The sequence below is a fragment of the Mercurialis annua genome, linkage group LG2, assembly GCF_937616625.2.
Source record: "Mercurialis annua linkage group LG2, ddMerAnnu1.2, whole genome shotgun sequence".
NCBI classification, from domain to species: Eukaryota; Viridiplantae; Streptophyta; class Magnoliopsida; order Malpighiales; family Euphorbiaceae; genus Mercurialis; species Mercurialis annua.
In genome coordinates, this window is record NC_065571.1 from 49,156,127 (window position 1) to 49,182,555 (window position 26,429).

Genomic DNA, 26,429 nt, shown 5'->3' on the forward strand with positions numbered 1-26,429 from the left:
TTGATAAGTAGGTTTTGGAAATACAAGATTATCAAGTGACGTGCATTAAAATGTGCGCATCCTAAACGAACACTGCATTCCTTGACATATAGTTTGGCAGTAATAGTTCTCTGCTGTAGTCGAGCGCTGGTTAAAGATTGGCATCTGATGAAATTATGAGCAGCAGTTTTTCTTGCTCTACATGAAAGTGGCATAACATAGTTCATCTACTTATGATTGGAAATACACAGGAAGTGGGATCACATAGCTCATCTACTTATGATTGGAAGAAGATCCGACTTCATGGTTTTCCAGATTTCCGCGAGGATTGTCTTTAAATCTTTGTATGCTAAAATGTTTCACATCCACTGCCTTTGTCTCCCCATGAAGTGCTAGATCCGCCAAAATCCTACCGACAATTGGAGTCATCTTGAACCCATGACCGGAAAATCCACCTCCAATCACCACATCTTTCTCAAACTCTCCGTTAAGGAAATCTATCACATAATCTTCGTCCGGAGTCATTGAATACATACACAACTGAGTGGCAACCGGCTCACTATTATCAACAAGTCCCGAAAATGTCTCTTGAATCCATTTCTTCAAAGAATCCAATGAAGAAACTGCTCCCCACACCCTTTTATCCGGGTCACACTCACGTCCGTCGTGCACAGCGATCTTGATCAATCCCGGGAACTCCAAAGATGGTGTACCGTACACACAAGGCTGACCATAGCTACTAAATGTTGGAAATTCTCCACTTATACTAAACTCTGCTTCGTGTCCTTCCTTGATCCTCCAGTAGCACACCGCAGTTTCTAACGGCTGTATAGGTAATTCAATCCCACTCACTGTTTTGACTAACTTTTTAGCCCATGCCCCAGCTGTAATAATACATTTTTTACCCCAAAACTTTTCACCATTTGCAGTTAACAGCCTTAATCCGCCTTTTGCTTCATCCCGGACCAGGCTAATCACTTCCATGTTGTCTCTTAAAACTGCTCCGTTTCTTATTGCAAGTGATTGAAACATGGCCACTGCTTTTGTGGGTTTTATTATTCCACCGAACTCGGTCGATACACCGATCCAATTCTCCGGTATGTTTATCCTGCCGGAGAATTTCTCAGCCACCTGTTGACTGTCAAGAATTTGACAAGAAACTGAATTTTTGTTGCAGCTAGAGATGATGGAAAGAAGAGTCTTGTCATCAGAAGGACCCATATCGAACTGCCGAGCTTTGTAATAGACTTTGAAGCCCATCTCGGACTCTGCTTCCTCCCAAAGCTTGTAGGACTCTATGGCCATGGCGCAGTAATAATCCTCCGGATAGGTGGCCCGGATGGTGCGTGACTCGCCATGAGATGAGCCGCGGTGGTGCAAGAAATCATATTGTTCCAGCACAAGTGTTTTTTGGCCTCGTTTGGCTAGCTCATAGGCAGTGGCACTGCCCATGGTACCCCCACCGATCACTATTGCATCAAATTCATCGCCGGAATATTCCATGTTTGGTTTCTCTGCCTGTGTGTGTAGTAATCAAATGTGGATATTGATTTTAATTCGGAGAAATGGTGATAAACTGATATGTGTTGAAACCGAGGGTGTGTTTTATAGGGGTTATGTCGAATCAAAAGCAACTTATTAAGAATCTTTATTTTCAAGTGCACTACTTGGTTGGCATTCACCAGCAAATAAATTATCCAATCGCGTGGCTTCCCTTTGTTTTATTATATGTTGCTGACGGAGCATGCGTGTTTGCTATAGGTCCAAAACAATGATCAATTATTATATGTAGGAGTTTACGTGATTGAGTTTGGTTCTCCCCCGGATAGTTGTTTCGCTTGTTCAAAAATGATTTAAAGAATAGTTATTAATTCCCGTTAGCCTCGCTAATAATTAACTTAGAGTATTTGATAAAAAAAGTTAAATTATATTAATATTTTTGAGAAATAAAATAAAAATAACATTTCATATCGTTAAGCTAAATCTTAATAAAAATTATTCATATATCGTGTAATTAATACTATTAAGTTATATTTGTAAATATTATTTACATCTACGTACATATGCATATTTTATTTATATGTAAAAATATCTACATAACTAAATTATATATTTATTTATAGGGATTCATCATTTATTTTAAAAAATTTAAAATCATATCTCAAAGTTACTCCCGAACAGTGACGGACCGTCACTATCACCTGGGGTGGCCATGGGCACCTCACTTGAAAAAAATTGTGAACTAGGCCATTTTATGAAGATTTTAGCTTCTGGCTATTTTATTTATTTTTGTTCTTGTTCTTATACAAATATTAAAAAATGACACTTCTATAGATTTTTAACTGATAAAAGATTTATAGTTATATGGATATATTTTTTTTATTTGTATATTTATTTATGGATCTCAATTTTATTTTTACTGACTTGCTATTAATTTTTTATCTGATTTATATATCAATTTTAATTTTTTTTATATACAATGTTGACCTGGTGTCATAAAATATGATTTTAAACTACATAAAATTTAATGTTATAAAATATGTTAAAATATATACATAATGATTTAGCTGGGCCTTATAGACATAAAATATTGTTGGAAAAATAAATTGTAAGAAAAAATCTAAATCGACAATTTTTTCCACACTAATTAAGACGGAGCATGGAATCGAAACTTAATTTTTAAAGAAATTTGGATCTCCCATCTATTCCGACCAAAATGGACGTATGACACGCCACCGAGTTGGCCCCTCCAAAAATTTATGTCTAGGTCCGTCACTGCTCCCGAACTCTCCAGGAAAAAATATATTTATAAGAATATCAAATTTAGAAACCACAAAAAACCACCGTCGGAGTCTGCAGTCGCTAATTGTTTGGTGTAACATTCAAATTAGATCAAAATTAAAATTTAACGCGAGTCTAATGCATTCCGATAGTAGATATGAAGTTGGTTATATTGAATTTTATATTTTTGTGTTCAAGTGAATAATTTATATTTTAAGTTCACCTTAAATCTACTTAAAATCCATATATATAATTTATTTTTTTATGATTATAGATATACTTGATGTTAATATTTGATAAATGGTCAATAGTCAATAGTCAATTGCTCAACATTCAGTATCCCCCCTAACCGCCATGGTCCACACTACCTATCAACTAAAATATTTGGCAAATTTCGGCAGCCGGCCGCCGCCGCTAGACCAACACATGTTGTTTCCAAACCACAACTCTTTCATTTTTAGTAAATTTGTAAATAAAAGATTAAAATAATTTAACTGATTAAGTAAAAAGTGTAACTGATTTCAAAAAAAAAGTGTAACTTTAAAATGTTAAAAGTATAATAAGTTATTAAAAGAGGTGAAATATATACTTGTCTTTTATTCATAAACATATCTATCTATAATCTATCTATAACTATACTATAAGAGTCAAGGGGGGACAAGCAAAATTACTACATTAACCTTCAATAACTAAACTATTTACGAAGTTAAAAGCATATGAGATTTTAATAAAGAAGTTGGCTATAAATATAACTCTAACTAAGTTATAGATAATATCTAAAACATTTACGAAGTGATAAACAACTATAATTCAAAACGAATCATATTCATTGTTTTGTTTTTTTCGGGATGATGTTAAGGCCATGGATAATTTTTTTAAGGCCACAGAAAAGTGTTAAAACACAAATAAATTAATTATAAAAGGCCACTTGCCTAATGGGTAATTGCCATTTTATCAAGTGTTTAATATATATATATATATATATATATATATATAAGTAAAAAAAATATAAAATTAAATACAAATCTAATTTTAATAAAAAAATAGCAAATGAGAGTTTAATTCAAAATTTATTCATTTTTATTATTGAAATAATTTATTGATAATAAATACTAGGAGTTTAACTTCAATACAATTTTAACTACCTAAAACGATAATAAAAAGATAGCAGAATAATATGTTAAATAATAGCAAGAGTTTAACTTTAATACAAATTTAAACTTAATAACATTTTTTATATTGAATGACAGTTTATATTTGTAATAAAAAAAGTCTAATTTTTATACAAGTATTCTAAAAGAAAGATCAACAAAGTCCTACTGCTATATGTGTCCAAAATTTTCTTTTTAATAATTGTGTCTAAAGTACGTTAAATATCTTTATACGTATAAATTTCAATTAAATTCTTTTTTTTGTGTGTTATTTTTGTTGAAATAAAACTCTTATTTTTTCTGTATTATCTTTGTAAAATTAAATATTATATGTAATATATATTTATATATATGTAACGAGTCAAATAAATATAATTCATGTTTTAGTTACAATTTTAATAAAAATAATTTATAATAATTCATTAAACTTAAAATATATAATTTTTTTAAGGCCACAGAAAAGTGTTAAAACACAAATAAATTAATTATAAAAGAGGTCTTAAACCTAAGTCAAAGAATTATAATAATAATGACACACTGAGTGTATAAATTAATTAAGAAGTTAATGTTAACAAGGAAATATAAATAAGGATAAGATCTACACATTAAAATAGGTGCTAGAATTATCTAAAATTATCGTTAGTGTTTTATTAATAATATATCATTATCATGATTAAAAACGTTTTGGAAAAGGCCACTTGCCTAATGGGTAATTGCCATTTTATCAAGTGTTTAATATATATATATATATATATATATATATATAAAAGTAAAAATATTATAAAATTAAATACAAATCTAATTTTAATAAAAAAATAGCAAATGAGAGTTTAATTCAAAATTTATTAATTTTTATTATTGAAATAATTTATTGATAATAAATACTAGGAGATTAACTTCAATACAATTTTAACTACCTAAAACGATAATAAAAAGATAGCAGAATAATATGTTAAATAATAGCAAGAGTTTAACTTTAATACAAATTTAAACTTAATAACATTTTTTATATTGAATGGCAGTTTATATTTGTAATAAAAAAAGTCTAATTTTTATACAAGTATTCTAAAAGAAAGATCAACAAAGTCCTACTGCTATATGTGTCCAAAATTTTCTTTTTAATAATTGTGTCTAAAATACGTTAAATATCTTTATACGTATAAATTTCAATTAAATATTTTTTTGTGTGTTATTTTTGTTGAAATAAAACTCTTATTTTTTCTGTATTATCTTTGTAAAATTAAATATTATATGTAATATATATTTATATATATGTAACGAGTCAAATAAATATAATTCATGTTTTAGTTACAATTTTAATAAAAATAATTTATAATAATTCATTAAACTTAAAATATATAATTTTTTTAAGGCCACAGAAAAGTGTTAAAACACAAATAAATTAATTATAAAAGAGGTCTTAAACCCAAGTCAAAGAATTATAATAATAATGACACACTGAGTGTATAAATTAATTAAGAAGTTAATGTTAACAAGGAAATATAAATAAGGATAAGATCTACACAATAAAATAGGTGCTAGAATTATCTAAAATTATCGTTAGTATTTTATTAATAATATATCATTATCATGATTAAAAACGTCTTGGAAAAGGCCACTTGCCTAATGGGTAATTGCCATTTTATCAAGTGTTTAATATATATATAAGTAAAAAAATTATAAAATTAAATACAAATCTAATTTTAATAAAAAAATAGCAAATGAGAGTTTAATTCAAAATTTATTAATTTTTATTATTGAAATAATTTATTGATAATAAATACTAGGAGATTAACTTCAATACAATTTTAACTACCTAAAACGATAATAAAAAGATAGCAGAATAATATGTTAAATAATAGCAAGAGTTTAACTTTAATAGAAATTTAAACTTAATAACATTTTTTATATTGAATGGCAGTTTATATTTGTAATAAAAAAAGTCTAATTTTTATACAAGTATTCTAAAAGAAAGATCAACAAAGTCCTACTGCTATATGTGTCCAAAATTTTCTTTTTAATAATTGTGTCTAAAATACGTTAAATATCTTTATACGTATAAATTTCAATTAAATATTTTTTTGTGTGTTATTTTTGTTGAAATAAAACTCTTATTTTTTCTGTATTATCTTTGTAAAATTAAATATTATATGTAATATATATTTATATATATGTAACGAGTCAAATAAATATAATTCATGTTTTAGTTACAATTTTAATAAAAATAATTTATAATAATTCATTAAACTTAAAATATATAATTTTTTTAAGGCCAAAGAAAAGTGTTAAAACACAAATAAATTAATTATAAAAGAGGTCTTAAACCTAAGTCAAAGAATTATAATAATAATGACACACTGAGTGTATAAATTAATTAAGAAGTTAATGTTAACAAGGAAATATAAATAAGGATAAAATCTACACATTAAAATAGGTGCTAGAATTATCTAAAAAGTTAATGTTAACAAGGAAATATAAATAAGGATAAAATCTACACATTAAAATAGGTGCTAGAATTATCTAAAATTATCGTTAGTATTTTATTAATAATATATCATTATCATGATTAAAAACGTCTTGGAAAAGGCCACTTGCCTAATGGGTAATTGCCATTTTATCAAGTGTTTAATATATATATATATAAGTAAAAAAAATATAAAATTAAATACAAATCTAATTTTAATAAAAAAATAGCAAATGAGAGTTTAATTCAAAATTTATTCATTTTTATTATTGAAATAATTTATTGATAATGAATACTAGGAGTTTAACTTCAATACAATTTTAACTACCTAAAATGATAATAAAAAGATAGCAGAATAATATGTTAAATAATAGCAAGAGTTTAACTTTAATACAAATTTAAACTTAATAACATTTTTTATATTGAATGGCAGTTTATATTTGTAATAAAAAAAGTCTAATTTTTATACAAGTATTCTAAAAGAGAGATCAACAAAGTCCTACTGCTATATGTGTCCAAAATTTTCTTTTTAATAATTGTGTCTAAAGTACGTTAAATATCTTTATACGTATAAATTTCAATTAATTTTTTTTTGTGTGTTATTTTTTTTGAAATAAAACTCTTATTTTTTCTGTATTATCTTTGTAAAATTAAATATTATATGTAATATATATTTATATATATGTAACGAGTCAAATAAATATAATTCATGTTTTAGTTACAATTTTAATAAAAATAATTTATAATAATTCATTAAACTTAAAATATATAATTTTTTTAAGGCCACAGAAAAGTGTTAAAACACAAATAAATTAATTATAAAAGAGGTCTTAAACCCAAGTCAAAGAATTATAATAATAATGACACACTGAGTGTATAAATTAATTAAGAAGTTAATGTTAACAAGGAAATATAAATAAGGATAAGATCTACACAATAAAATAGGTGCTAGAATTATCTAAAATTATCGTTAGTATTTTATTAATAATATATCATTATCATGATTAAAAACGTCTTGGAAAAGGCCACTTGCCTAATGGGTAATTGCCATTTTATCAAGTGTTTAATATATATATAAGTAAAAAAATTATAAAATTAAATACAAATCTAATTTTAATAAAAAAATAGCAAATGAGAGTTTAATTCAAAATTTATTAATTTTTATTATTGAAATAATTTATTGATAATAAATACTAGGAGATTAACTTCAATACAATTTTAACTACCTAAAACGATAATAAAAAGATAGCAGAATAATATGTTAAATAATAGCAAGAGTTTAACTTTAATACAAATTTAAACTTAATAATATTTTTTATATTGAATGGCAGTTTATATTTGTAATAAAAAAAGTCTAATTTTTATACAAGTATTCTAAAAGAAAGATCAACAAAGTCCTACTGCTATATGTGTCCAAAATTTTCTTTTTAATAATTGTGTCTAAAGTATGTTAAATATCTTTATACGTATAAATTTCAATTAAATTCTTTTTTTTGTGTTATTTTTGTTGAAATAAAACTCTTATTTTTTCTCTATTATCTTTGTAAAAGTAAATATTATATGTAATATATATTTATATATATGTAACGAGTCAAATAAATATAATTCATGTTTTAGTTACAATTTTAATAAAAATAACTTATAATAATTCATTAAACTTAAAATATGATATTTAATAATTTATTTACTATTATTTATCCAAAAAAAAATAATTTATTTACTATTAGATTAATTTACGGGTCATATTGCTGGTTTTGTTTTATGTGTACCAAACACCATCTTCTCATTAATGTTTAATACATATGATGAATGGTCACAAAATCTAATTGATTATCTAAAAATATATAAGTTAATTTTGTTTAAAGATTATATTTAATAATTTAATTACAATTTTATAAATATTTAATATATAATAACGGGTCATATAAATACCGCTCGCGTGCGTAGCACGTGGCGAAAAACTAGTAACTATCTTATATGTGGGAAGGGGGGGACAGGCAAAATTACAAAACTAGCCTTCAATATATTAAATAATTACATGAGAGTTTAATAAATAATTAATCAAGAGTTTAAATTTGATGTAAATACTATTAATTGTATTTAAGGAATTTTAATGACAATAAAAGTGGTTACTTATATGTACGAAGGTTAGGATAATTATAAATTTATTTTAATAAGAGAATTAAGAGTAACTATATCCGGGTAAAGAAGTTTAACTACAATATCTTTTCTAAAATTTACGTTTAAGTTCAACTCTAAACTTAACCCTATAGCAAATATCAAACATTATGTGTATGGATAATTGACAAAACAGTTAATGTTGGATAATGAGATTAAGTTTTTTTTTGATCTCAAATGTAATTCCATTAAAACAAATCCGAAGCGAGTACATTGATAAGGAATTCGGGACAGTTAAAGAACCATTCCCGATGACCTGTGTCACGGGCTTGGATTTTCTAACCAAAGATCCGTGCGGCACTAGTGAACTTTTCTCGAGCAAGTTACTAGTCAGCCTCTCGCGAAGTGTTTAAAGACACTTAAGCGGAAGTAAAGATCGTAAGATGGCTAGAACGTATGAAAGCTTGTATTACTTTATGAAAGCTTGATTACACAACTCTTGGATACCTTACAAATGAGAGAGTGAGGTTATATATACTCTTCCACCTCCTCAATGAACGGCTAAGATCTACTTGATCTAATGGTCCATATTCTACATCTAGAATATTCTATACAATTCTATACAAAGATAGAACTAAATATGTACAACTACACAAGTCTAGAGAGTTCTAGCAAACTCTTAGACTTAAGGAGGAAATTCTAAAGAATTCCATAAGAGACTTGGAGAATGCTTTCTAGATTATTCCGGAGAGTCTTGTGAAGAGACTTACGAAGAGAATTCAAGAGAATTCTAGAGAACTCTGGAATATAACCTCGTTTCGGTGCGAGGATTTTCACGGTCCGTAACATTCTCCCCCACTCAATCGGCAGACGTCCTCGTCGCATCCTCCTTGTATGCTTCGATTAGTCCCTTGCTATTCCACAAGTTGAGTTCGTGCTCCCAACTTGCCTCGCTCTCGGGTGCTCCCTTCCACTTCACAAAATACTCGACATAGCTCGGATGGGTGCCCCGCCTTGGTATGACGCGATGCGCCAAAATCTCTTCGACATCACGCTCGGGTAATGTCGTGATGGCCGTCGGTGCTCTCTTTGATTCGCCTCTACTCGGATCGTCCTTGTCCGCATTGTAAGGCTTTAGCAAGCTCACATGGAACACCGGGTGCATCTCTAAGTGTGAGGGTAGCGTCAAGCGATATGCTACTTTACCAATCCTCTTCTCGATAGGAAATGGTCCCTCGTAGCGCCTTACTAGCCCCTTATGTACCTTCGCAAACCTCCGTGTTTGGTGAGAAAGGAGTTTCACCATCACAAGATCTCCTTCCTCGAACTCCAAGTGCCTCCTTTTTGCATCGGCCCATTTCTTCATCTTCTTCGCGGCCTTTGCAAGATGTGCTCGTGCCATATCCGAACTCTCATGCCATCCCTTGGCAAACTTGAATGCGGTAGGACTTGGCCCCTTATATCCCACGGCAAGAGTGTGTGGGGTCATCGGTTGTTGCCCCGTAGCAATCTCGAATGGACTAGACCCCGTCGACTCACTCTTTTGCAAGTTGTACGAGAATTGAGCAATATCGAGCAACTTTGCCCAATCTCCTTGGTTGGCACTCACATAATGCCTCAAGTATAACTCCAACAACGCGTTCACCCGTTCGGTTTGTCCATCGGTTTGGGGATGAAAGCTTGTGGAGAAGTTGAGCTCGGACCCAAGAATCTTGAACAACTCCATCCAAAATCTTCTGGTGAAGCGGGTGTCTCGATCGCTCACTATGGTCTTCGGTATACCCCAATATTTCACCACATGCTTGAAAAATAGGCGTGCGGCATCCTCGGCGTTGAACTTCGTTGGTGCGGGGATGAACACTCCATATTTGCTAAACCGATCTACCATCACCATGATGTTGCTACATCCTTCGGATTTCGGTAGGCAAGTGATGAAGTCCATGGAGATACTTTCCCAAGGTTTCTCCGGAATGGGTAACGGCTCAAGTAGTCCCGCGGGTTGTTGTTGATCGACCTTGTCTTGTTGGCACACGAGACAAGTTTTCACGTATAGCTCCACATCTTCCCGCATTTGAGGCCAATAGTATGCACGCTCCACAAGTGCCACTGTGCGATGTATGCCGGGGTGTCCCGCCCACATTGAGTCATGGCACTCCTTAATGATTTCCTTCCTCAAGCCTTGCCACTTCGGCACGTATACTCGATCTCCTTTGGTGGTAAGCACTCCGTCCCTTAGCCAAAATTGGCGAGTCTTCCCTTGACTCGCTAACTCCATCAACCTCTTGGCTTGCGGATCATGCTCTAGTCCCTCCTTGACTCGATCCACCAATGGAAAATTTGGACTTGTGATGGCCGCTAGCTCCGCTTTTCTACTAAGTGCGTCAGCCACAAGATTTGCCTTGCCCGGTTTATACTCCATCACTAAGTCGAACTCCGCTAAGAAAGCTTGCCACCTTATTTGCTTTGGCGACAACTTCTTTTGCTTGAGGAAGTAGCTTGTCGCAACGTTGTCCGTCTTCACCACGAACTTCGAACCCAACAAGTAATGTCTCCACGTACGCAAGCAATGTACCACCGCGGTCATCTCTTTCTCTTGGACCGTATAGCGGCGCTCCGCATCATTCAGCTTGCGACTCTCGTAAGCAACCGGATGCCCTTCTTGCATCAATACACCACCAAGCGCAAAGTCGGATGCGTCGGTGTGTATCTCGTATGACTTCGTGTGATTCGGAAGGACTAACACCGGTTCTTCCATCACCGCCCTCTTTAGCGTCTCGAATGCGCCTTGGCACTTCTCGTCCCAATTCCATGCCTTGTTCTTCTTTAAAAGATCGGTAAGCGGTGAAGCGATTGCGGAGTAGCCCTTTATGAACTTTCGGTAGTAGTTGACGAGGCCAAGGAAAGAGCGCAACTCGGGAACCTTCTTTGGTGGCTTCCACTCATCGATAGCTTGCACCTTGGACTTGTCCATTCTTAGCTTTCCTCCACCAACAATGTGCCCCAAGAACATGACTTCCTTTTGCGCGAAGTCACACTTCTCCTTCTTCACGTACAACTCGTTTTCCCTTAGCACTTGGAAAACTTGTCGTAAGTGTTCAACATGCTCCTCCAACGTGTTGCTATAGACAACAATATCGTCCAAGTACACGACGACAAACTTGTCCAAGAACGGTTGGAATACTCTATTCATGAGGGTGCAAAATGTGGCGGGAGCATTCGTTAGTCCAAAAGGCATAACTAAGAACTCGTAGGAGCCATACCTCGTAACACATGTAGTCTTCGGCGCATCTCCGTCCGCAATCCTTACTTGCCAATACCCCGATCTCAAGTCAAGCTTGGAAAACCACCTCGCATCTCCAAGTTGATCAAACAAGTCGGCAATCAATGGAATGGGGGTACTTGTTCTTCACCGTGATCTTGTTAAGTGCACGGTAGTCTATGCACATCCGAAGCGACCCATCGTGCTTCTTTTGGAAAAGCACGGGCGCACCATATGGAGCTTTCGAAGGTTGGATATATCCCGCATCCAACAACTCCTTAAGTTGCCTCCGCAACTCTTCTAACTCGGGGGGCGCCATGCGGTAAGGCACTGCCGCAGGCGGGGTGGCACCTTGCACCAATTCGATCTTGTGGTCCACCTCTCTCTTCGGTGGGAGCTTCTTCGGCAACTCCGGGGGCATAACGTCCTTGAACTCCTCAAGAACACGCACAACTTTCATGGGTTGCTCCTTCGCTAGCGACTCCGCTCTCTCTTCTTTAAGCGTAGCTAGGAAAGTCGGTTGGGCCTTCTTCACTCCCTTGGAGAGTTGCATGGCCGAGAGTTGCTTCGCCTTAAGGCTTGTTTCTCTCGCTAAAGGAACCATGCACGTATTGCCTTCCTCCAAAATGCACATGGTGTTGGCGAAAGGAATCGGCACGGCTTTGACGTGATCCATGAACTCGATGCCAAGTACAATAGGATAATCGTCCATAGGAACAACAGAAAAGTCAATAAGGCCCGACCACTCACCTAGGCAAACTTTCACTCCTCGAGCAACTCCATATATTGATTTCGGCTCCGAGTTGACTGCCTTAAGCCATCCTCCCTCTCCGCTATAGGTGATGCCCAATTTCTTCGCTTCGTCAACTTGAAGAAAGTTGTTCGATGCCCCGGTATCCACCAATGCTTTCACAAGTTGTCCACCGACTTTGGCTTCCACGAACAAACGACCCTTCTTCTCGGTCTTGGGCACTTCCACCTTAGCCTTGATAGCGTTAAGGATTTGCAACGACCCCATCTTGGTCTCTTCTCGTTGCCGCTCCTCATCTTCTTCCACTAAGGCCGAGAGCTTCGCTTTCTTCGGGCAGTCTCTTGCTTTATGCGGTCCATCACAAAAGAAGCATTTCATCGGCCTATCTCCGCCCTTGTACTCTTTGGAGCCATTCCCTTTCTCGAATTTGTTAGACTTATGGTAGCTCGGCTTCCCTTGGGCGTCTCCCCCACTCTTTCCATTGCCTCCCTTGTCTTTGCTAGACTTGGGTTTCTCCGGCCTTTTGAACTCGATAAGCGACTCGGCAATAGAAATAGCGGTAGCAAGATCTTGGACTCCATGTCGTTGAAGCTCCATCTTGACCCAATTTTGTAGACCATCCTTGAAGGCAAACAAGGCTTCCTTGTCGGGATAGTCGGGGATCTCCAAAAGTACCTCCGAAAATTCCTTCACATAGTCGCGAATGCTTCCCTTTTGCTGAAGACGCCTTAGCTTCGCTCTCGCCTCCTCCTCGGCATTCTCCGGATAGAATTGCCTCTTAAGCTCCCTCTTGAACTCGTCCCATGTGTTGATGGTACAAGTTCCCTTCTCGATATCGCCGTATCTCCGTCTCCACCATACCATCGCGGTATCTTCTAGGTAGAGTGTAGCGCTATCGATCTTCTTGGTGTCTTCTCCAACACCGAGAGCCTTGAAGTATTGCTCCAAGCTCCATATAAAGTTGTCCACCTCCTTCGCATTCCTCGTACCCTTATACGCCTTGGGCCTCGGAATGTCCATCCTCGATGGAGTGGAAACTATAGCCGGCAAGGCAACGCTTTCCCCTTGAGCGACTGCCTTCTTGCATAACTTGAGCTCATCCTTCGTCTCCTTCAACTCGTTGACGACCCTCTCGAGCTCTTCTTTCAACGAAACAATCTCGGCTTGGAGGTTTTCTTCCAAAGTCTTGATTTGGCCTAGACATTTCGACACGGCTTGGTTCACGGCACCTTGCATCGCTTCTCCAAGCTCTTCTCTTCCCTTCTCGAGCTCCTCGATGCGTTGGTCCGCCTCCTCGAAGCTTTCTTGCCCATCGGCCACCGCAAGTTCCACCTTTGCGAGCCTCGAATTCATGTCCGCCATAACATCCCTCGACTTGGACCTTCCCCTCTTCGATTGTGTCGTTGGATCTTCCGTGTGGATCATCTCGCTTCCCGACTGTGCCATCTTTCAACGAGCAAAACTAAAGTGTTAGCTAAGCTCTGATACCAACTGTCACGGGCTTGGATTTTCTAACCAAAGATCCGTGCGGCACTAGTGAACTTTTCTCGAGCAAGTTACTAGTCAGCCTCTCGCGAAGTGTTTAAATACACTTAAGTGGAAGTAAAGATCGTAAGATGGCTAGAACGTATGAATGCTTGTATTACTTTATGAAAGCTTGATTACACAACTCTTGGATACCTTACAAATGAGAGAGTGAGGTTATATATACTCCTCCACCTCCTCAATGAACGGCTAAGATCTACTTGATCTAATGGTCCATATTCTACATCTAGAATATTCTATACAATTCTATACAAAGATAGAACTAAATATGTACAACTACACAAGTCTAGAGAGTTCTAGCAAACTCTTAGACTTAAGGAGGAAATTCTAAAGAATTACATAAGAGACTTGGAGAATGCTTTCTAGATTATTCCGGAGAGTCTTGTGAAGAGACTTACGAAGAGAATTCAAGAGAATTCTAGAGAACTCGGGAATATAACCTCGTTTCGGTGCGAGGATTTTCACGGTCCGTAACACCTGACATAGAATGAGCCGATTGCGCCAGAGTGTGCGCTACCTTGTTCGCAGATCTCCTAACAAAAGTAAAACATAAATTATGATACTCCTTCGCTAAAAATAGACAATCCGTTATCAACCCTTCCTCTTCATCTCCGCTTGAAGTTCTAAGCTTGCTAATGACGTCCAAACAGTCCGACTCAATAATGGCATTCGAAGTACCTTTGAGCCAACTTAGAGCTTCACGGATACCTATAATCTCTGCGTTACGTGGAGAAACCGAACCCAGCAGGTTAGCAACTCTAGCTTGAATAAACTTCCCCTCTGAATCACGAACTACGCAAGATACTCCAATACCGCTACCATCCGAGAAGACCGCTGCATCCACATTAATTTTTAAGAACCCAGTAGCAGGAGCCTTCCAACAGACTAGACCTTCCTCTCTACCAATATGCAGATTTTGAACAGCAGCTGTACTCCAAGCACACAATTGATAACCAGCTGAATTAACAACTTCTTTAACCGAGCTACTCTGATTCTTCCAAATCACCATATTACGATTACTCCAAATACTCCAACAAATCCACGCAACTAAACTACACTTCTCCACATTTAGTCTATTAAGCCAATCTTGACACCAATCCTGCATACACTCCGGCGAACCATGCAACACATCCAAACCCGCTAATCTCCAACAGCTCAACGCAAATTCACAATGCCGAAATAAGTGAATCGCGGACTCTTCAGCACAGTTGCAGACCTGGCAAATAGGAAAAATAAATATACGTTTAGTAGCCAGTGCATCAATGGTAGGAAGATGACCAGCACAAGCTCTCCACAGCAGGTTTTTCACTTTTAAAGGAGCAGTAATATTCCATAATTTTCCCCAACTAAAACTCAGCTCTTGATTCATCTCTTCCGTCAACGCACGATAAACACTTTTCACCGAGAATTGATTCTTACTATCTAACACCCACGTCCAACTGTCATTAATATTACGAATACATAATGGAACTTTGAGAATTCTTTGGCAATCATCACTGTCAAATAAATCTGCAATTACTTCTAAATCCCATTGTTTGCTGTCCATTCTAAACAGTTGACAGACTTTGGCATTCTCTAATCCATAATGAACAGGAGAAGACACATGACCTGTAATACCGTCTAGTAACCATGGATCCGACCAAATCTTTGTGCTCTCACCATCCCCAATTCGAATCCGGACTCCTTTACGCATAATGTCTTGAGTAGCGAAAATGCTTCTCCAAACATAACTAGGGTTATTACCCAATTTCGCTTCAAGAAACGAACTATTAGGAAAGTACCTAGCCTCGAAAACCTTAAACACCAAGGAATCCTTTCTATTAATCAATCTCCAAGCTTGACGAGAGAGCATTGCTAAGTTAAACTCATGAACCTTTTTAAAACCTAGCCCTCCAAATTTTTTCGGAACACATAACCTCTCCCACCGAGCCCAATTAATGCCTTTCTTAGTCTCATGGTTCCTACCCCACCAAAACGAATTCATTATTCTCTCAAGAGCACCGCAAAGATCAAGCGGTAATAAGAAGACATTCATCACGTAATTAGGAAGGGCTTGCGCAACCGATTTAAGCAAAATCTCTTTACCTCCTCTTGATAAGTTTTTGGTATTCCAACCATCAATTTTCTGTTTAACCCTATCCTTTAAAAACTTGAAAATATGGAGCTTGTTCTTGCCTACAAACGAAGGCAAACCTAAATACAACCCCTGATCTTCAACTTCCCTAACTCCCAAAACCCCACAAATATTTCTTCTATCATCAGAGATCACATTTTTGCTAAACAAAATGCTGGTTTTACCAAAGTTAACACGTTGCCCAGACAGCTTTTCAAAACGCAACAACACATCCCTAACAACCATAGCTTCCTCGATCGAGGCTCGAAAAAATAGGTAACAGTCATCGGCAAAAAATAAATGAGTAATAGAAGGAGCACCTCTACTTATTTTAATGCCATGAATGCTATTATTTTGTTCACAATTAGAAAGTAGCAAGCTCAAACCTTCCGCACAAATAAGGAACAAATATGGAGAGAGTGGGTCACCTTGACGAAGACCACGTTTAGGCACAATAGGTTCCGTCTCCGCGAAATCTCCCAAACTGATGTATCTCACTGTAGTAATGCACATTAAAATAATGTTAATCCATTGATCACAAAAACCCAACGCCCGCATCATACTTTCCAAGAAACCCCAATCAACACGATCATACGCTTTACTCATATCAATTTTTAAAGCCGTTGCTCCCACTTTTCCTTGTCTTTTGCGCCGGAGATAATGTCCAATCTCGTAAGCGATAAGAAAATTATCGGTAATAAGCCTTCCACCAACAAAGGCACTCTGGTTCTCAGCTATAATCAGAGGCAGCATCTCCTTCAATCTATTAGCTAACACCTTTGCAATCACCTTGTACAACACATTGCATAGCGCTATCGGACGCAAGTCGGCGACTCCCTCGGGATTTTTCTTTTTAGGGATTAAGACGATAGCAGTGTCATTTAAACCCTCTAACATAGAGCCATTAATAAAAAAATCCTGGCAGACCTTCACAACATCATGCCCAACCACTGGCCAAAATTTTTGAAAGAAATTCGGGTTCAACCCATCAGGACCTGGCGACTTATCTGATTGCATACTAAACACAGCATGTCTAACCTCCTCCGCCTCTACTGGTTTAAGTAAAGAGATATTCTGCTCCGCAGAAATTTTCCTATCTACCTGAATCGAAACCTCATTGTATGTATTAGAGGAAGAAAAAAGGTCTGTAAAATATTTCTTAATGATATCGGCAATTTCATCACTCTTATACTTCCATTCCCCTCCCTCATCTTGAAGCCTGGAGATACGATTTCTTCTTTTACGAGACGAAGCCGCATTATGAAAGTACCGAAACAGTTAATGTTTAATGTTTAAGTTAACAAAACATTTAATGTTTAATGTTTAAACAGTCATATTAGGTTGGACTGTATATAGAAAATGTTGATGTGAGATTCTTCTAAATATTAAATTATGTCAAAATGAAAGTATAAATTTAAAACATTTAAAATATAATATTTAATTAATATTTCTTTTATATATATAATGGGTCATATAATATCAATCACATGCTACAATTAAAAATTGAAATATTTTATTTAATAATTAAAATTATAATTAATATACATTTAAATTTATATTAAAAATATCATCTCATAATAACTAATATATGATTAAATGATTCATTAAAAAATTTAAATATTATATTTAATATATAACGGGTCATATAAACTCACATGCTACAATTTCAATTAAAATAAAAAAAAGAATTACAATAGGTTATTAAAAAAGGTTGTATTTTATAACTTGGTTAATATTTAATAAATATAACGGGTTGTGTAAATGTCGCTCTCGTGCGTAGCACGTGGCAGAAAAAATTATTTTCAATTTTTTTTCAAACAACTTTAGTTAGTATACTGATTGCCGAAAAAGTTAAATATTAATTAGTTGGTATGTTTTACTCAAAATCTAACTCTTTTATTAGTTTGACCATCAGGTGTTCTAAATGGGTTATGTAAAACTGTTCAAGTAAATTATTAAGAAGTTTATTTTAATACAAATACAAAAAATAAAAAGTTAATTACAAGTTTAATTCTAATATAATCACAAACTAAATGTTTAATTTCATTAAGGGAATGTAAACTTGAAGAACGGACATTAACTATATTAACGTAGGATTTGCTAATTCATATATTCAAATGCATGATACGACATTATCATTGCTAATATACAAATAATCAAAAAAATATATATTCAAATGCATATCACAACACCAAAATATAGCACAAGAATCATACAGTATTGCTAATTTGATATAGCGTAAATGTCAACTAGCAATCTTAATTTACTCATATTTTACAAATTACAACATACAAAAAAAATTAATAGAAACTAATAGAAATAAGTTTTTTAATTTTTTAAAAACTATATTTAAAAAGTAAAAATAAATTCAAATATTATATTTATAAGTTAATTGATGTTTAATTTATGTAACGGGTCAAGTAGATATCATTGACGTACGTACAATGTGACCAAATATAATATCAATCTTCAATATATTTAATTTTAATAAAGAAATATAAATATAAAATTATAAATATTTAAAATTAAATAGAAGTCTAATATTAAAGATAATAGAAGTTTTAGGAAGTAAATTGTTAGATAATATCAATGTTAATGTAACATTTCAACATTAATTTTCGTTTTAAATTCATCCTTAGCTAGGCCAGTATAGTTAACTAAAATATTAAATTCAATAAATAAAATGGGTCATATAAAATCACTCACGTGCTACTATTATAATTAATTTAATTAATATTTTATCAATATAACAGGTCATGTAAGATAATGTTCATAAAAAACATATTAGACTACGTATGTCAATTATCAATTAAATTATTAAATTTAATATTATTGTTTTAACAAACTATTAATATTTCATATATATAGCGGGTCATCCTGAATTAACATTTTATATATCAACGGGTCATATAAATGTCGCTCACGTGCGTAGCACGTGGCGACACGCTAGTATTATATATAAAAGCACGGATGGGGGGGGGGGGAGACTGGCAAATTTACTGAATAATCCTTTTCAGTTTACTACTAAATAAAGATTTTATAGTCATTAACTAATTAATTATTTAATTAATCACTATTGTAATTAAAGTCCTAATTAGAATAGGTAGCTAAATTATCTCCAATTTAATTTTTAGTATGTAAACAATAATTAAATTGTCTCCAAATTAGTAGGAATACCTATCTTTTAGTTTGATTGAAATACAAAATTAAAATATTGTATTTGCTCAATATATTATTATTTAAATTTCTATCTTATTATTTTTAAAGATATTATTAATAAAATTAAGTTAATTCTTTAATTATGGTTATTATAAAACTAAAAGAAGACTAAATTCAGTATGAAAAAAAATTTTAATAACCGAATATATTATATTTACTTTTACAAAAATTCTTAACTAATTTAATATTAATTATAAATAAAAAAATTAATATAACTATAATAAATTTACTAATATGCTCATTGACGAGTTACGTTACGAGCCACGTGCATAGCACGTAATGCGAAACTAGTACTAATAAGGATGACAATATTTAAAAATTTGGTCTTGTTACCGGATAGGTTAACCAATGATTAAAATGAATAAAACAATTAAACTAAATTAAAATAATGCTTTTTAATTATTTAAATTAATCAAATTTCAAAAACAACTTTAGAGAAGGGAATAGGTTGATTATAAAAAAATTAAATTGTTAAGAAAATTAAATTAAATTTCACTTGGAATCATTTCATCCAACAACACAGATAAATCACATATTTCTAGAAAATGCAGGTTAGATGTCACATATAAGGATCCAGAAATACGCAATGTTGTGGTATAGAAATATGACAAGCAAATAGCAAACTTCTTAATTATTTGCCAATCAAGAAAACCATGTATATTTTCAGCCATATCAAATCTAAAATTTTCATCAACTTCCTCATAACTATCAAAAACTGACTTCTATAAGCAAGCAGTATCAAGCATTAAGTAGGTGGAATTCCACCTTGTAGGGATATCAAGACAAAGGGACTTTTTTGTACCAAGGTTAGCTTCGGCAGCAAGGTCATTAAATCTTTTAAGCCTAAAAGGACTGTTCCGAATATATCTGATGCAGTCCCTAACCTTCTTGACAGACAAGTTCATTTCTTTTAAACCATCAGAAACAACTAAATTAAGCACATGAGAAATGCACCTCATATGTAAAAACTGGCATTTACATACATCAGTTCCCCAAACAATCATTTTTTTCTTAAATACAGCAATAGATGTGCCATTGCTGCCAGCATTATCCATTGTCACAGTAAAAACATTCTTTAAACCCCACTGAAACAAACAATTTTCTAAAGTTTTAGAAATATAATCACCCTTATGACCACAAACAGGAACAAAAGAGATAATTTTTTTATGCAGCTTCCAGTCACTATCAATCCAGTGACATGTAACACACATATAATTGACTCTCTAAATACTAGTCCAAGTATCAGTAGTTATACAAACTCTTTGACTCTGGTTTTTAGAAACAGTTTTTAGTTTCAATCTCTCATCCAGACACTTTTGATAGCAATCTTTATTTATAGTCCATCTAGATGGAATATGAAACCTAGGGCAAACAGCATGCATGAATTTCTTAAAACCCAAACCCTCAACAAATCTGAAAGGTAGTTCATCAACAATAATCATGTAAGACAGTGCATCCCTAACAGCATCCTGTGAAAACTTCCATGTTCCCAACTGACCCTTCCCCTCATTTCCATCAAATTTCACAGCAGGTTGTAAAGTTAACAGAGATTGCCTAGTGTCTTTACTATGAGGGTTCTTAAGACATGCCATATTATGTGCTCTAAGTGTGGAAGTGCCGTTCAATTTAGTGTCAGAGTGATATACTCTAGCACAATATATACATTTAGCCATAAGCAATTTCCCATATTTATCAACAATGCGCTCAAAATGGTCCAAAACCTTAGATCTTATCGGTATCTGCTTTTTTTTTCTACTACTACTGGATTACCTCCAGTGGTAGCAGTAATTGCATCAGCTTGTTGCTGTTGAGAGGGCTGAGAATAGCCCACATCCACAGCCACAGGCTCCTCACCAACATCTTGCTGGTGCTGGGAGGACAGGGATAACTCAAAGTCAGGACTAGAGTCATCAAGCCCATCACAACCACCAACACCAGTAGCTTGTTGTTCATGATCACCCATCTGCAGAAATGAAAACAACAACAAAAAATACTAGAAATCAGAAAAATAAAAACTCAAAACAAAATCAAAAAACAAATATAACAGAAATGTTTAGATTCTTACTTAAACAAGAGGATGTAGCTGATCAGAAAAGATTCAGCAGATCAACAGATCATAAGTCAAACGAAGGGCTTCCACCAATGATTCACTAAACACTCAGCCGATTAAAAGATCATCTTTTCAAACCATCATCCCGTTCAAAAAATAAAAAGGATAATCCGATTCAATATAACACATCTACTGTCAAAATAACAACCACAGGAAGTCAAAAAGAAAGGGATCGTTTTACCTTGTCCAAAGAGGGCTTCCACCGAATCTCCATATTTGAATATGGAATGAAAAAAAAATAGCAATATCAAACAAACAAGAAACTGAGGAGGAGTAATAATTAAATAAAACATCAGAAAGTTTAGAAAAATAGCAATAATAAACATCAAAGAACTCACATTCACTGGGTCAGCGCGAGATTGCCATGGGAAATTGCTATGCCTAAATAGTAAATAGTGTAGGATTTGAAGATAATATCAGAGACTAGAGAGAGATTGAAGAATCAGAGAGAGAGAGAGAGATTGAAAAAATCATAGAGAAATTGAAGAATCAGAGAGACTTTAACATCTAAGGTTTTAATTTTGTAAGCGAGAGAGTCAGAGAGAATAAGAAACGATGGAGGTTGTGTTAAAATGAGAGTGTTAGGGTTTTTTTTCTTTAAAGAGTGTATATATAGGGGTGCAGAACGACACCGGTTTCGTCAGTTTAAGGAGAGTATTAACCCTAGTTAAAACGACGTAGTTTTAGCTATTCGGTTGATTCGGTTTTTCGGTTTTCTAATTGTCAAAACCAAATTGTTCACCAAACTCCAAACTTCTATACATTTCACACCGAACCACGCCGATTTGACCGAATAACCGAGCCAAAGTAAGAACTTCAATCTGGTTCGGTTCGATTTTTTTGGTTTAGTTCGGTTTCTGCTCACCCCTAGTTATAACCAACGAACTCTATTTATAATTTTCCTTTTGATATGGCATATGTTAATATTTTCTATTTTAATCATCCTTTTATATTTATTTTATGGATATTTCCACGTGAATTCTGCAGTTATTTTGTTTAAAATAAAGGATTAACCGTTGTGCAAACTTATGCCTCAAAATCGGGTAATTAATGCTGGGGTTTTCTGTATTTTTCCAAAATTTTAAAAAGGTTATCGAAATAATTTCGTTTTAAAGTGGTTGTTTAACTTAGCATTAGTGAACTTCCGGCGGTTTCTAAATAAATTTTGGCGACCTTTGTCCAAGTGGCTAGCCGGAAGCTGACTCACGCCTTTCTCTTTGCCATATCATTGTCTATGTCATTTTTATACCTCCACTTTATCATCTTATTCCCTGATTTGTATCAACATTTTCTAACAAACACCAAAAGAGAAAAAAATTCTAATAAACACCAAAAATCAAAAATCAAAAATCAATTTTTTTTTAATTTTTCAAATCCAGACGAAGAAGAACGTCTGGATATGAATCCAAACGAAATCTTTGTCTGGGTTTGAAAAATTAAGAAATATTTTTTTTAAAATTTTTGATGTTTATTAGAGAAATTTATGAAAAAAATTATTCTGCAAAAAATCGATTTTGTAAAAATTAATTTCGTAAAACAATTCATGTTTAATGGAGTTTATATTATTTTAAATCTTTAATGGAAAAAATTAAAAAAATTAGGAAAGAAGATGATGACGTGGAGGCTTATAAGCGACATGGACGATTACATGGCGAATAGAAAGGGCGAGTCAGCATTCGGTGAGTCACGTGGGACAAAAGTCTCCGAAATTTATTTAGAAACTGTCACAGGTTCAGAAATAATAAGTTCGGTAATTATTTTGAAATAAAAATTAGTTCAGTGGCCATTTTGAAAATTTTAAAAAAATACAGTGATTTCTAAAATTAATTATCCCTCAAAATCTTTTTTTTTTCAAACGATAGAAATTCATTAAGAAGATACAAGTACAACATATGAAAGTCATATCACAACACATTATGATCTTTCAAATTTGAAACCATTAGAAGCTAAGTAACAATTGGATAAGTAAAAAATAATCAAAAGTGAGAAAATATCTGTGACTATATTTCCGCATAAACTTAACAACGATGAAACTATGTTTCTTGTAGTCGGAGTACTTGGATAGTTCTTCTTCCGATTTGCTTTTGAAACCGCTCTATTCGGTTGAGGCTAACATTCCAATCTTCATCTTCAATGAATTTTTAACAAAGATAACCCAATAAACCTCCCTACTTTTAGATCAACCAAAGTTTAAATGGGTTGTCAAAACTCTCCGAATATAGATTTACAAGAACTTTGATAGATCTAAAAATCCTCATTTTTTCAAAAACTTGTATAGATCTAAAAACACCCCACATATATTTTAGATCTTTAAGAATCGGATTTAAAGTTCGAAAACCCACCAAAAATCTTGATAGATCTACCTACAAACACCAAAGACCTTCTAACTTATTCAAATATGAAAAATTACAAATCACAACACAAAAACTTCAAATCCAAAGACTTTATTCAAATAAAAAAGAACATAATAGATCTATACTGAATAATATTATGGGCGGAGAGAAGATGGTCTTTCCGGCTAGCCGGAAAGATCATCTTTTCCCACACTCAAAAAGTGGAGAAGATATGAGTTTTTCTAGAGAGAAGGGAGAGAACAAATTTGTGTCTTCGTGCCAGTTAAATCAAGTCATTTTTAATTCTATAAATTAATTACATTGCAAACTCAATTTAGTTCAAGTAATCTAAAAATTGTATACTTCAACGCGGACTAAATTATCTATTCAACTCCAAAATGCTAGTTTTAGGATTTAATTCATTTAAAAAGTTAAAAAATATTTATTTGACCTTTAGATATAAATTTAGAAGCCGAGTTAGTTATTTTGTTTTATACTCTCTGTACAAATATTTTGGTGAAGAATATACCATATTATATATAATCGCGTCAATTACATCATGCACCACAATCATAATGAAATTTGCTGCAAAAGTTTCAATCAACTGAGTACGCCACACTCATAGTGCAGTGAAGAAATAGAATAATTTATGTAATAATAAAAGTGATTTATTTGAATGAAAATCTGATAGATACATATTATTTCATCTACTTATGATTGGAAGAACATCCTACTTGTTCTTCATAGTCTTTCAAATTTCCTCGAGGATTGTCTTCGAATCTTTGTATGCTAAAATACTTCAAATCCACTCCCTTTGTCTCCCCATGAAGTGCAAGATCCGCCAGAATCCTACCCACAATGGGAGCCATCTTGAACCCGTGACCGGAAAATCCACCTCCGATCACCACGTCTTTTCCAAACTCCCCGTCAAGAAAATCTATCACATAATCTTCATCTGGAGTCATTGAATACATGCACAACTGAGTAGCAACCGGCGCACCATTATCGACTATCCCGGAAAATCTCTCTTGAATCCATTCCTTCAAAGAATCCATGGAAGAGACAGTTCCCCACGGCCTTTTGTCCGGATCACACTCACATCCTCCGTGCACAGCAATCTTTATCAATCCCGGAAACTCCAATGTAGGTGTACCGTATATGTAAGGCTGACCGTAGCTAGCGAATGTCGGAAATTCCGCACCTAAACCAAACTCCTTCTCATGCCCTTCCTTTGTCCTCCAATAACACACCGCAGTTTCTAACGCCTTTATAGGCAATTCAACACCGCTCACTGTTCTGACCAACTTTTTAGCCCATGCTCCAGCTGTAATAATACATTTTTGACCCCAAAACTTTTCACCATTAGCAGTTAACACCCATAATCCACCTTTCGCTCCATCCCTGTCCATGCTAATCACCTCCATATTATCTCTTAAAATTGCACCGTTCCTGATTGCAAGTGACTGAAACATAGCCACAGCTTTTGTGGGTTTTATTATTCCACCGAGTTCAGTCGACACCCCGATCCAATTCTCCGGTATGTTAATCCTACCGGAAAATTTCTCAGCCACTTGTTGACTGTCAAGAATTTGACAAGAAAGTGAATTTCTGCTGCAGCTAGAGATGACCGAAAGAAGACTCTTGTTATCCGAAGGACCCATATCGAACTGCTGAGCTTTGTAATAAACTTTGAAGCCCATCTCCGACTCAGCTTCCTCCCAAAGCTTGTAAGACTCTATGGCCATGGCGCAGTAATAATCCTCCGGATAGGTGGCTCGGATGGTGCGTGACTCGCCGTGGGACGAGCCGCGGTGGTGCAAGAAATCGAATTGTTCGAGCACAAGCGTTTTTTGACCTCGTTTGGCTAGCTCATAGGCAGTGGCACTGCCCATGATGCCTCCACCGATCACTACCACATCAAATTCATCGCCGGAATATGCCATGTTTAGTTTCTTTGTGTGTAGATAGTGATATTAGTGGGATCTTTATTGAGAGTGAGGCAGTTGTTGGAGTGAATATTTTGACGAGAGCCAGTTGGTATATACTACTAATAAAGAAAGAAATCATCCAATTGCATGCTGATATTGAATGCTTTGTTTTGTTTTATTATGTATTGCTGACGGAGCATGCATGTGTGCTATAATCCAAAGATAGAAAGTTCATAATTATTCCGCCTCGTACTTATCGCTAAGTAGAGTGATCATTAGAGTTTATTTTACTTCTATATTAACATTCTCATAAAAAAAACTTCTATATTAATACAGTAATTGCACGTATAATTATTCAATCCGACGGTTATATTAGGTAATTCAATAAACTATTAAGACGGTTATATTATTAAGATTATGATAATAATAATATACTATAATACCTGAATCTTTTTGTATCACGAGCACTTATTAATTTATTGTGAAAATAATATAACACGACCGCTACATATAATTATTCATTCGGTCCATAATATTTATCTCATTTGGTCATTTTACATAGATTAAGAAAGTAATAAATATATATGTTTCAATCTATATGCTCTTTTACTAAATTGTTCACATTAATTACTATTTTTTTTTATGTTTGACTAACTTTTCTATTCTTACTAAATTATT

The 26,429-nt window shown here is 33.9% G+C and overlaps 2 protein-coding genes across 2 annotated transcripts; both read right to left on the reverse strand.

Moving 5' to 3' along the window:
- Positions 1 to 127: 127 nt before the first annotated feature.
- Positions 128 to 1,641, reverse strand: LOC126669147 (probable sarcosine oxidase). The gene has a single exon (XM_050362520.2). The coding sequence runs from the start codon at positions 1,480 to 1,482 to the stop codon at positions 253 to 255; it is 1,230 nt and encodes a 409-aa protein (XP_050218477.1). The 5' UTR covers positions 1,483 to 1,641; the 3' UTR covers positions 128 to 252.
- A 22,828-nt stretch (positions 1,642 to 24,469) lies between these two features.
- LOC126666831 (probable sarcosine oxidase) lies at positions 24,470 to 25,912 on the reverse strand. Its single transcript, XM_050359705.2, has one exon. The coding sequence runs from the start codon at positions 25,764 to 25,766 to the stop codon at positions 24,531 to 24,533; it is 1,236 nt and encodes a 411-aa protein (XP_050215662.1). The 5' UTR covers positions 25,767 to 25,912; the 3' UTR covers positions 24,470 to 24,530.
- Between the last annotated feature and the right edge of the window lie 517 nt (positions 25,913 to 26,429).